At 41.1% G+C, this 13,376-nt stretch overlaps 1 protein-coding gene across 2 annotated transcripts in view; it reads left to right on the top strand.

The window, feature by feature from the left end:
* The first annotated feature begins 1,769 nt into the window (after nt 1-1,769).
* Nucleotides 1,770-13,376, top strand: part of crim1 (cysteine rich transmembrane BMP regulator 1 (chordin-like)) — a 66,660-nt gene continuing 55,053 nt past the window's right edge. For both annotated transcript variants that reach the window (XM_030786306.1, XM_030786307.1), the window contains exons 1-2: nt 1,770-2,659; nt 10,222-10,395. In XM_030786306.1, the coding sequence (XP_030642166.1) occupies nt 2,347-2,659; nt 10,222-10,395 (487 nt within the window). In that variant the 5' untranslated portion in view covers nt 1,770-2,346. The remainder of the gene's footprint in view (nt 2,660-10,221; nt 10,396-13,376) is intronic.

Raw genomic sequence — 13,376 nt, 5'->3', positions numbered from 1 at the left:
AAGTTACCTCTTCCACTTCAAGATCTGAACTATTAATCAGTAGATAAACATTTACCTCTGATAATCATTATAAGGAAAACATATTGTACCATTAACTAGATGGTACAGTACAGATATGATTTCTTCACTGATGGTTGATCTATTGTGGCATCCATGTGGGAAGGCCAAAAGTTCTCTTGTCACAACCTCAAAGAGACGATCTTTAATGCCTGTCAAGTTTAAGGAGGAAAAAGTAAAGAAACGCGATGTGGTAGAGCACAAGATTGTGGTTTATTGATCCATAAAACAGAAATCTGAACATCAAGAACATCTGAAGACCTCCAGGGAGAAACTTGCCCAAGTCTTGCATGCAGGAAATGAACGAAGAGCAAAGCACTGACAGCCATCTCATCTCATCCGTCCAAGGTAGCACGTAGCCTCAAACAATGACTCAGACCCAATTCATGGCCTCTGACTAGCCTTTATGAGTGGCACAAAATAGTGCCAGGTGGTTCATGGCAGTCACAACTGACAACTGGCAAGCTGCCAAAACCAGTACCACTGAACCACCCCACAAAAGAAGCAGAAAAAAGGGAAGAAAATGGCACGCAGTATCCAAGCAGATCAGATTTCTTTTGAGATGTCAGTATCAATGGTTTCTTAAGGCAACAGAAGGACTGTGTTTTTGGCATTATGCCTGTGTATCACTCAACACCTGCAGGATTATTACAACTGATAGCACTTCAGGGGGTAAGTGAGAAGAGCCGAGGCACCGGGAAGATAGATCAATGAACCCAAGCAGTGCCCGGCATCGTACTGAATCTCTTAGCACCCTGCCCAATCTGTACCGACCTGCTGTATTGAGTTTGGCTGGCTTTCACATTTACAAAAAGTTGCCCTTTTCAACCTGGCTCCAGAAATGTCTGAAACAATGTATGTCAATGGCAAAATACGAAAGAAGAGAGAGGGAAAATAAGGCTCAGCAGAAATGTAGTCTGTTCCAAATCAGCAGAGGGATATATAATGCTGGAGAATTTGTCTCCCTATTTTAAAACTTCCTAATCAGATAGTGATTCGCGATTATTTAAAATGCATATAGAATTGAGCAGAAATCGGAGATAATTTTAGTAATCTTCAGGAAACGTCATCTGAGTCTAAAGCAAATTTGTCTTGTGCCTAAATTCCAGAAACTCTCGTCAGAATTCCTGTGTATCCCATGGAGAGTCCTCCCCGTTATTGTTAATTGTTTGCAGAGGCTCTGTAATTGTTGTAATGATATTGTTATTAGCTCAGAAATAACACCCGTTATGTTATTTGTGCCAAAAGCTATGCTTTTCTTTCAACCGAAATAATATAAAAGCCTTTTAAAGCAAACGCCATCTGCCGCCGCTCTTTAAAAGTTGACTACAGCATATCTGACGTGTGTGAACAAAAGCATATTGTGTAAGCTTACAGAAAACATACCCTCCACCCCACCCACGCGCCATTCATTTCCAATCTAAGTAGATGGGACTTACAGTATACACTTAAATTCTTTCTGCGCTTTACGGGCCCAACATTCCACACCTGCACCTCAATAACGAAGTGCGTATAGCAGACTTTTTTTTTCCTTCGTGTGTCTTCGTTTCCCCCGTTCCATATCTGGAATGGACTACCCAATGGAGCAAAGTAATGCAATATGGGAGTGGTTCCGTTATGAGGTCACGGTGAGGGACTGGTCTGTGAGCGCGCAGCAGGCGGAGATCCGCACTATAGAGCGATAAACATGAGACAGAAAGACGCGGATTGCACTATAGTAGCCAGGAAACATATTCTCTCAACAAGCTTAACTAAGTGAATCACTGCCAGCGACAAATTAATAAGACTGCTCTTTCTTCGAGAGAGGACAGGGGAACTATAGCACACTGGCCTCGGGATTCCGAGGGCGCTGAACAGGAAGAAATTCCCTAGCTTGCACAAAAAGAGACCGTGGGACTACGAGGGGAAGAGGGAGAGAGAGAGAGAAAGAGAGAGAGTGAGACGCATGAGTACTGAGAAGAAAGTTTTCGTATCTGAAAACAACATTGTCGGAACTCCGCTGAAATCGTGACGCATAAACCATGTACTCGATATACAGCGTGGGATAGTTGTTCTCCACTTGTACACTTGAAAGGATCGCCTTATTCGTGGCTTTCATCAACCTCATCAAAAGTTTTCACGAACGGAACATTATTCTACACGACAGAAAACAGACATTTTATGCGAACCTTACACATGCTCCAGCGGAGCAGTTTTTGGTCTGCTTGAGCGTTTTGTCTGGATTTCTTCTCGCAGTATAGAATAGGGGGATTGGGGGGTGGGTTGGATATATTTTTCCACTTTTCCTACATGGCCTCCTCCAGGATGTACCTTCTTGCGAAATGCATTCTGATCAGTCAACTTATGATCCTGATCGCGGAGAACAGCCGGGCGCTTTTATGTCTGCCCTGTGACGAGTCTAAATGTGAGGAGCCCAAAAACTGCTCCGGTGCAGTGGTGCTGGGGATCTGCGGTTGCTGCTCAGTCTGTGCTAAGCAGAAGAACGAGAGCTGTGGCGGCGTTTACGGTCTCTACGGGACCTGCGACCGGGGGCTTCGGTGCGTAATCAGACCACCTCTAAACGGCGGCTCCATCACGCAGTATGAAGTCGGAGTTTGTGAAGGTCTGTATATGCAATATGTCTTTAAATTAAACAAAATACACAATAAAACCCGTGTTACCAAAAGTTCTTAAGTATCTTTGCTCTAGACGAATGAGAATGTCCAGCTTTATCACCAGCTTCATAATTATCCATTTTATGTCCGCGCCGTAGGCAATACTGAGCTTCCTTACAGAACATAAAATTGTTAATAGGTTAACACAATTCATTATGTGAAACACAGGAAGGGATTTGAGCTAAATATTCCACGTACATTATTAGTTGGAAATTCAGCCACATCATGTATTGAATTTAAGTCTATAGAGGGACACTCTGATAATATACATGGTAATCATTATAAAATTATTATCATTATTATTATTATTATTAGTATTATTAGAAATCGTGATCTTGAGCAGGGATAGTAGTTGTATTAATGGGCTTCTCCTCGGTAAAGTTCCTACATCACTCACGTAGTTTCAGAAACAATTGCCCTTGACACGTTTTCAGTGGTTGGAGATACTCTAGTGAGAGAGGGAGCATGAGCTGGTTAATGTGTTTGCAGCATGTCGGTTTTCCATTTCTTTGGGGTATTGCTAACGGATTCCGTGCTGTTTTTGGACGTGGTGCCAGCCCCAGTCTTTCCGCCGAGGCTTGTTGGTTTTTCATTGGAATGTCTGCTATGCAACTCAACTTGCGCGTCAGCCCGTGTATTTTACATCGTACGAACGAAGGACGTGCACCGCAAAAACCTGGAACCACAAATGTTTTCTCTTTGAAAGACTGAAGTGACAGTTTGAAGTGACTCAGATAATGTTGCGATTACGCCGTCAAGAACACTGTTGACAATGGTTCTTAAGGTCAGTGTATCTGAGGATGTTTACTGTCATTACTCATACATTTAATCTCAGTAATCATGAGATTCTCTGGAGCAGTGTCCTCAAAGAATACCTGGAGCTTGGGAACATAAAATGATCAAACGCCTGTGTGCTTCACTCTCCTTTACCCCTTGACAGAACACACCAGTTTTGACTGACAATAAATCTCTTTCCATCCTCTTATATATAGTTCAGGTCTTGAATTCTAAGTGTGTTAACACTGGGAGGGCTGTGATATCTAATCACAGAGCTATGGAGACAGCCTTTAGTAGCAAAGAGGCCTGCTATTTTTTCAGGCCTAAACACAGTCTAACAGAGTTAGAGGACAGTCAGTGAGTTGTCCTGGGTCGTGTTTCAGCATGGTTGCTAATGAAAACATGTTGATGGCGTCTCAGACGTTTGGCATGTAATCTCAGAGGATATCTAATGTAATCCAGCCAAGAAAGTCTAGCGGTGCATGGTGTCAAAGACATGCCTGAGGGAGATCAAGATCAAAGAGACGATCATAACTGAAGATTTTTGACTGTGTAACCCCTGGCCCTGTAGCTCTCACCTTCAACCTCTAATCACTTACCAAAAAATCTAACTGTTACATTAAGTTCTGCAGTAGCACCTCAGACATGCTTTCTCTTTTTCTAAACATCTTGGCGGGACATGCAACTTGTCATGAGTAACTATGATCCGTGAATATTTTAGTGTTCTTTGCAATTTACTCATAACTAGACGACAAGAAATTATGGATGCTATGCTCTAGTATTTTCCGTCAGGCTGGCGGTTGACACCCTGCCCACACCAATAAGTCAGAGCACATTCCAAACCATTAGATTGTTCTCAGCAGGATTTTCACAGTGAGTGCATGTGTCCAAGAAGATTATTCCCAACACATCCCTAAACAGCCCTTATGAGACGCCCTTTGGTACCAGCTGATTCGCTTCCAACACCAATCAAGGAGAGTTGGAATCCTGACGATGAGCCCACTTTGGGAGGTGATGTGTCACGTCCCAGTTCTCTAGTTAGCATGGGTGGCGATGGTAATGTTTGGCTGAGTCAGGAGCTCCCTGATAGAGAAGTTACATTACGCCCTGCTGCTCCGAGGTAGCCGTTGCCCTTGGACCATCTCTCACTATCACTGCAGTGCAGTATGGAACATACACAGGTGTTCCGTATCTGGAGTACCCGCTACTATTGCACAGCCTTTTTTGAACACTCAGCTATAGTCATGTCGTCTTGTTGCAATGAAGTAAAGCGATGTTTGTGAAGCTGAGATCTTAAATTCCGAAAACATTGGGAAGCATTACTAAAATATGTGTCTCTGTCACGGCATGTTTTCCTCTACAAATTGAATGGATGTGGCAGGATGTGTTGCCAATATTCTTGATGCTGCATGCTGTATAATTAGCTGTCTATAATAGCTTTAACCATAACACGAGAGAAAAAAAACCCACTTTAAAACATATTCTCTACACAGATTGTTTCTGGAGTGTGTCCAAATCCAGTATAGGATTTGAGCAGAGGCATACTCGGTGTTGAGTCAGGAAGAAGCGTATGAAGTGAAGGGGAACTAGGACACATCCTCTTCCCTTGTTTTTACAGTTCACTTCTGGAATGTGTGCTCTTGGCTGTCCACGAGGATATCTGAGTGCTCATTGGAGCAGCTGCTTGTCAGACTGTCCGCCTGATATTTAACTAATGCAGTACCTCAGAAACAACTCATCTCAAAAAAGTCTTAAAAAGGGAAATAGGTGCATCATAGCTGCTCCTGCAGAGACAGAGCAAGCGCCCCGGCTCGCGTGCTCTGTTTAACATTCTTTTCATGGTCCCCCTTTCACATTGTTTGCAAGCTATGGCATGAGGATTTGAGAGAAATAATGATGTTGTATTTGCTTAAGTGACACCCTCATCTATGGCAGCAATACATAGTTCACATTTCTACATTGAGTTACTATCCATTTAGGCAGCTGGATATGTACTGAATAAACTAAACCCCAGTTGCTTTCTCAAGAAGCTATCTTCAGGTCTCCCATCTGGAATTTGAACTCAGGGTCTGCTTAGTCCAAGTTTGCCTCCATCACGAAACCTTCATGGCATATTACTATGATCAGTATGTTTGTTGAACAGGATCATCTTCTGATCATCTCCTGATGTCCAAATGCAACCCTGAACTTTTGTGTGTAGAGCTGATTTTACATCATATGCTCTCTAGTGTTTATGATGTTGCTAACTTTTACAGATTTTTCCCCTGATAAGACTGTAAAAAAAAAAAACAACAAACAAACAATACAACAATAACAAAAAAACTCAGTTTAGACTTAAGTCCTCCATTCTCTCTCTCAAAAATTGAATGCCACAATCAGCCACAGTGGATGCCTGCCCTTGTGCCTGTCTTTTTTCTCCATGAGGAGGAATGGTGAAGACTGGATTAAATTTGTTGAGAACACAGGTTGTCTTATGTAGTCAGTGAAGACAAGCGGAAATGTTTACCCCCATCCATAGCCTCCCTGTCACGCTCATCCCAGGAGTCTCTCTCTGTCCTGAGAGAAGGGCCTGGAGGGGTTGATAGAAATGTGTGGGTTTGTCATTCAGAAGCAGTGATGGGTAGGAAAATGGATTCAGGACAAGGGGTCACTCCAAAGGTGCTCCATATTTGAATGACGAGAGCAGTACAGAGCTATGAGGTCAATAGAATGTATTTACAGTGTGTCCTTAAAAACATGCACTGTGCTTTGTCAAAAATTAGATCATAGTCTTAGTTTCTTTCCCTTCTTTTAATTAGCACATTTTTTATAAACCTTTGTATATACTTGTATTTCCTCACATGATGCTGATTTTAACCATTGCTCTGTGCGGAAAAAAAGTGTTATTTTCCCAGTATAGTAATTAATAAGTGCTTTTGATGCAAATTAGCAAATGTCACTTGCTTCAGGAAGGACTCCTGCTTAGATAACTACCAGGTGCCTCTGCAATATATTGGAAGAAAACAAAGGCTTTGAGGATCCGATACCCAAGCTCTTGCTGTGTCTCATTCCCAGTTATTAGCTGTCATTTCAGGCTAAAGCTGACTTTCAGTTTCATTATAAGCTTAATGTTTTAGCCATAATGTTAGGTGGCATTTAAGCATCTTAGTGGCTTCCATGTAAGTACTGTTTGTCATTTCCTGGAATAGCTGTCGCTGCTATTGTAGAGCAGAGGTTGGCAGCTTACATCCTTAAATATGTTATTATGGGGGCATAATGGTCACTACACAACTACTCCAGAACAAGTTAATGTTTTAATAAAATTTTGCACAGTTTCTTGTGCTTCTGTTTGTGCTCTGTGGCTTACTGGCTCAACAGAAACATACCTTTAAAGGATATGCTTATTCTCATCAAGACATGGAAATCGAACCCCAGTAGCTATAAACAAAATCTTTTTGAGATTGCCAGAGCTGAGAGATGGAATTGAAACTGCACTCTTCCTCTAAGATGGTCTGGGAAACCATGTGAGAGTTGAGTGGCAACATGCATTGGGCCACAGCAGTGGTGTTAGAGTGAACCATATATGTAGGTTCTAACCAGGCTGAGTATGTATGGTGGACCACCACTAATGTTTTTACCAGATGAAATACGGGCCAGGGGACAGGCAGTCCTCGTTTGGCCAGGACCACTTTGGCCAGATCCATCTTGTGCTGCTCAGTGACCTGAAGAGGTCTGCAGAGACTTGCTTAGTTACTAAAGAGGCAATGGTTGACAGGAGCTATTTGCAGCTTTCACCCTGATAGCTGAAAGGACACTAGCAGAAGTCAAGAGGAAAATAGCACTGAAACATCCGGGTGCAGTCTTGACAGTCTGAGCGGGCTGGAGGTCGTCCACATGCGTAAACAGCCACATTGAGTGCTACAGTGGAGGTCTCTCTTGTGCCATCAGCAGTTAGACATGATGGGAGACCTTGTGTCTTTCACGATGACTTACAGACATTTGACGGCCCTTTTGTGTAGCCATTGTCATGCGGGCCAGCTGTGAGCACACTGCTGTGTACCTTACCTCAGGGCTGGTTCAGAGGGTTTCCTCTGTAAGCCATGCCGCACTTGTACCACGGCACTCACCAGTGGTTAAAGTCATGGCTGTTCCTGCTGGCTGCAGTATCTAATACTGGACAAAAATTTCTGGAGTAGTTTCAAATCCAGTATAAGCTGAAGCGTTTTTCCATTGTTTACTTTTTCCCTACTTGAAGTATTTAAAGGGATGACCTTTAGATACAGAGGTCATCTTAATCGTGCAGTCATATTAGTCATTTTCGTCATGTCATCTGGACTAAACAAAGAATGAAGATTTTAATACTGAACAGTAGGGATGAAGGATGACTTTGTGGTGAAAAGCTCATTTCAACACTTTACACATTACTGGGAATTTACACATACTGGCTTTGTATGGAGGATTTTACATAGGCTTACTTGCCATTGTCCTATATTTTCTTGATTTGTCATATCGCAGGGAATTTCCTAGAAGCAATATATACCTCTAAGAAATCTGTGAATAAAGAATTGTCTGTAGAAATCCAACTGCCCGTATTGACAGGGGAGCAGGCCACATTCCTCAGAGACAGAGTCCCATTACACACGCGTAAATGCACCTACATGCATGCACAGACACTGTCAGAATGTATACACTCAGAACTGCTCTCCCTCTGAACACACATACATGCATGCACACTGATAAGGTGAACACATGGAGAGCTGTGGTACCAGTTCTCTATCAGTAATGTATGTTTGCACTGTAAATAAGACTTCATAATGTTGCTGGGAGATAGCAGTGTTTGGAGGTTTGAGGTTGTTCTTGTTTTTGAAATGGGCTGGCAATGCTGAAATGTCACTGTGGTATGGAAAAGCTACATATCATTGTATGAATAACGCGATTCTTTCTTTCGCTTTCATTACTGAACCCAGATAGTTCACCTTGTCAGTTAATTGGTTGTAGTTAGCAATATTTTTTTTTCTTCTGTCCAGTAACCTCATTACCAACGCTTGGCAGCTCCAGTGTAATGTATCGACGCTGTTATCCTAAGGTTATCCTAATTATGTTTTCGTGTGTCAGGGGGCCTTAGTTAAGAAGTCTTATGATTGACAAGCTCGTTAGATTAATGAGAGAATGAAGCAAGGAACGTACAATGAGACGAATAGTTGAAACACTAGACATAATCGTGTTATGTTTTCATTTTAAATATGGACTGTAAGACTGCGACGTTTTTGTACTGAAACCGAAAACCGTGGTTCTGTAGTTCTGTAGTTCTCAGTTCAGTTCAGTTCAGTGTGTGGTGAACCGTGATTTTTTTTCTTTACCACAATTCTAAGCGATTTTTTCCCCAACCCTGAAGCCATATCACAGAGAGTTTATATTCTTACTGGAGAATGTCTAGTACATTGCATCTCATCATTAAGAATCACATTAATCTCATGCTAATTTGAAGCCGTTACACCTTTTCTTTTCCTCTTCATATCTCACTGAGAATATATATCCACCGTGCTTATCGTGCGATGTGCATATACGGTAACTGAGCGGACGATTACAACAGCTTTAATGACAATGTCGACTGAGTTACCATTTCAGATAATAACAAAACACATGGTGTCATTACTCAGACCATAAATAATATATCATAAATTATATCGGAATATACGAATCCGCATAAATGAATAAAGTAGAGCTAATCTTTAGGTTTCTCTAATCGGGAACTTGTTTCTCTTATATCGAGGTAACTGCGCATTGATCAGAAAAAGGTCAGAGCAGTCGGTCATCATTTTACATTCGGCACGTGTGTCTCTTTCTGCTGAAATGGCATGCGAGAGCCACAGTCCGTTGTTCAAGTTTAGGGTTCTTGCAGGCTACTGATTTTCTAGAACAGCTTAAAAATGACCGATGCTCGAGTTTACTTTGCTTGCAGCCATTTTCCCCCCAAGAAGAACCTTGATATAAATGTACAAATATGTAGATTTATTTCACTAATTGTTATTTATTGTCACTCGTTGCCTTAACTGTTCGAATTCAGTTTTCCTATATTCATTTTCTAAAGCAGAACCTTTAAAACAAAAGGTGCTGAAGATGTGTTTTCCTTAATTTATCCATTATTTTTAGAAGAGCTGTCTTGCTGTTTGCATTAAATATGCTCATTTCCATATGTTTAAATTAAAAAACAAAGAAAAACTTAAGTTCTGAGTTGGTTCAGTTTTATTTCAAGCCAAACTGTGATACAAACCAAACTGTTGCCCAAAAGTACAAACCAAACTGTGAGTAGGGTGAACTCTCATTGTATTCCTCTGATGGAATACAATGAGAGATTAAGATTGTTATAACTGAAGTCTACAACCCATTGTTTTAAAACAGTATAATTGACTTGTAAACTGCAAGCTAATTGTTTTTAGCATTTGATTTGTCTGTTTAGGTTCATATATTATAAAGGGGGTTTCAGTGGTTTATATATTGCATCTCACAACTTAAAATTATGATAATTGTTCAATTACTTTAATTAATCTGAATGAACTAATCGGTTTATTGAAATAATTGCTGAAGCCTGTGGTTCCTATTATCAGTTGATAAAACAGCTCTTAAAAGTAGGATAATGTTAATGAACATTGGAAGTGGAAGATTTTCATCCTTAATGGTTAAGGATGTTCTACTCAATTTGAATTTGATCCATTTTTTTTATTGTCTTTGTGTCTGTGTCCTCCTTGAGCAGATGAGAACTGGGATGATGACCAGCTCTTGGGCTTTGAGCCATGCAATGAGAACCTGGTCACCGGCTGTAACATCATAGACGGCAAATGTGAATGTGACGGTGTACGGACATGTAACAACCCATTTGAATTTGCTAGCCAGGAAGCCTGTCAGACAGCCCTGAAGAAGATTGAAGGTACACATCTCTCTCTCTCTCTCTCTCTCTCTCTCTCTCTCTCTCTCTCTCTCTCTGCCTCTGCTGCTTGGCCAGTTCAGAAGAGAGTGTGCAAGCATGCTCATGTTTTAATTCTGCCTTCGCAGTATGGCAATGCATACAAAGCACTGTGGTATTCTGAAGACTGAATTGATCCATGTCAGATACTACTTATTGTGAGCAGCCTGTGACAAACCCATTCAGTGAGATCATCCCGATAAGATATACACTTGTTAATTAAAAGGTTAGAATTATGGCTTGTTCTTGGCCTTTTCTACCTTTGTTTTTTGTTTGTTTGTTTGTTTGTCTTCATGGTTCAGTTAGAGAATTCTCTTCGCCTCTCAAAGATCAGTAATAAGTACGACACATCCTTTTGCTGTGCTAAAGTCCTTAATTTTCTATCATCAGTCAACAGGCGATTTAACATTTGAATCATTTGAACCACTTTGCTCGAGAGAAATGTATTGAAAATTGAAATGTAGAGATTAAAGTATCATCCTCACTTGAATGTAGGACTATTTCGGAACTGTTTTTCCCCAATGTCTATGTAAATGTATGATATCTGTATCTTTCTTGTCCATGGTCTGATTAAAACAATGTCCAGAGTTTAATGTGAAGGATTATAGCAGCCGTCTGAAGCACTGTTGAGCCTTTGAAACATCATTTCATTGTCATTTTTGTTTGAGGGGATAGAATGTCACTGTGATTTCACATGTTTTTGTTTCACGGTTTTTGCTTTACGTGTCATGGTCATTTGGGCCTCCCTCTGAAAAAACGGCTCTGGAAATCCCTTGAGCTAAACATTTTTATCTTATTTTGATGTTCTTTTTTTCCCTTTTTTTTTCCCTTTTCTTTCGGGAAAGCGGGGTGGAGGGAGGCTGTTGAAGAATGTGTTGTTTATGTGACAAGTTTCTACAGAACGTCTGTGATTAAACAAACAAACAGGTTTATTTAGCCAGGAACTGATAAGGCTTGCCTCATAAGGCTATCAGAATACTAATGTTGCGTTGAAGAATGTGGTCGCTCCCCGATGGATACATGCCGTGTTCTTTGCATGTGCTTGTGTGATTCAGTGTGAGCCGGCAGCAAACTGGCAATTAAACACAAAACTATATGCTTGTTATCACAACAGTCTCTAGCAACGCGGGTGATGGCTCTTGGTGTTTTATTGTTGCAGGTGTACCTTTTGCAGCTCCGTAGCATGTTGTTGGTCGGTTTAATTGTTTCCATCTGCTGCTTTGTCTTTCAAATAGTGAGCTGTGATGTTGTTTTGACTGCTTGTGTTCAGGGGTTTTGTTGCAGATCTGTCGTGTTGCAGTCACTTGTTTATTCTCATTGTGTTTCATGAGCGGTGGGCACTATCTGTTTGTGCTGTGGTGGACCCGTGTTTCTGTCAGTCCAGCTCTGTGAAAAAGATCGTGTAAAGGCTGGTGGCTGTTGTGCTGTCAAAGCAATAAGTATATATGTGTGTGTGTGTGTGTGTGTTTGTGTATGTCTGCTTGGGTTTTACCATAACTAGTTGAAGAAAGACAACAAAATAGACTTATTTTCAGCTAGATATATTGTAGGAAATGTTCCAGAAAGTTATAAATCCACTTTGCAGAGTAACCATGCTGCTTTGTATCTGAAGGCCACTTTTGTATTCTGTGGATTTACTGAAAAAAAAGAAGTGTGTAAAAGCCTGTCCACCTATGTCATCCACTGGGGGATGATAATAGGGCCATACTCTAGAGAGTGATTCATTTTCTGGCACTTGTGTAAAGCCAATTTGTTACCATTTCGCTATCATCATGTATTTGTTTGGGTTAGCTGCAAAGGGTGGTGGAAGATGGATGAATTTTTTGGTGTCGTAACGGAATGTTTTACACTGTTTTCTTTTGCATAAGAAAAACATTGCTGTCATGATTCATCCCGCCTAGCTTGTGCTCCTGCATGTGGAATCGGCAGATGCCGTGAGATCTTATTGATTTTACGTAAAGCAATTGCCTCTGTCACGCTGAAGTGGAACCGTCTTTGTAATACAATTAAACACCACCACTTACACCCACTCCAACTCTACTCCTCACACCGTAGACCGTCGTGGGAAGAAAAGACAGAACTCTGTTTAAACAAAACACGGAGCCAAAATGGAACAGGGCTGAATTATGGACTTTTCTTCACAGATCATTCACTGACTCCTTCAGTGAGTGGGGGGAAAAACATTGTTCTCAGTGAGGAATGCGAGATATTTACAGTAAGTTGACATGTGCAAGTGCATATGCTGAGCAAATACTGTAGATGACAGATAAAAGTCAGCAGTGGATTTGATCATGGAACACAGCATGTGCAAGGTGCCTTGAGAGGCCAGAGCAAAACTGAGAATGGACTCTCAGTTTTCCTCAATGGCCCTTAATGACAGACACATTTCTGTGGATCGGTCCTACAACAGGAAATCAATCCTTAGTAAAACTGAAATAATATGTTGACCTTTGATGTCTAACCAGAATTCCTCTAGGTGAGAAAAAAAATGTCAGATCAGTAAATCATCATCTGACCTGTGGGTTGAAATGATGAAAAGTGATTTGGAGAATTATGACACTTTGACATGATGCACATACATTAGGACCCAAGCAAAGGCTTAAATGCTATGGTAATGGTTCTGTGCTTTGGTCATCTAAGGTCACCCCCATCTGCTTGAAGAGTTAACATTTATCCACTGCTTCATACTGTTATTTCTCACTTTCTGTCTAGGTCAGTTATCAAAACAGATTCAACTTTAAGTACGTTCGAAAGTACACATTTTCTGCTTTTGTTTGGGGCCTTTCAAACAACACGTAGCATCATTGGCACTCACCAGTGCTATCTTGGTTTTCTCTGCTTGGGAGTTACTGTTAAACCTTCTGTTGAACTTGGTGATCAGTTGTCTTAAAATTCCAAATGAGTTCTGAGGAAACCGGGAAATGTGAGTGAGTAGTAAGTGAGTA

This window comes from Chanos chanos, chromosome 10, assembly GCF_902362185.1.
Source record: "Chanos chanos chromosome 10, fChaCha1.1, whole genome shotgun sequence".
NCBI lineage: Eukaryota > Metazoa > Chordata > Actinopteri > Gonorynchiformes > Chanidae > Chanos > Chanos chanos.
The sequence above is the reverse complement of the archived record's forward strand: the minus strand, read 5'-3'. Positions and strand labels throughout refer to the sequence as shown.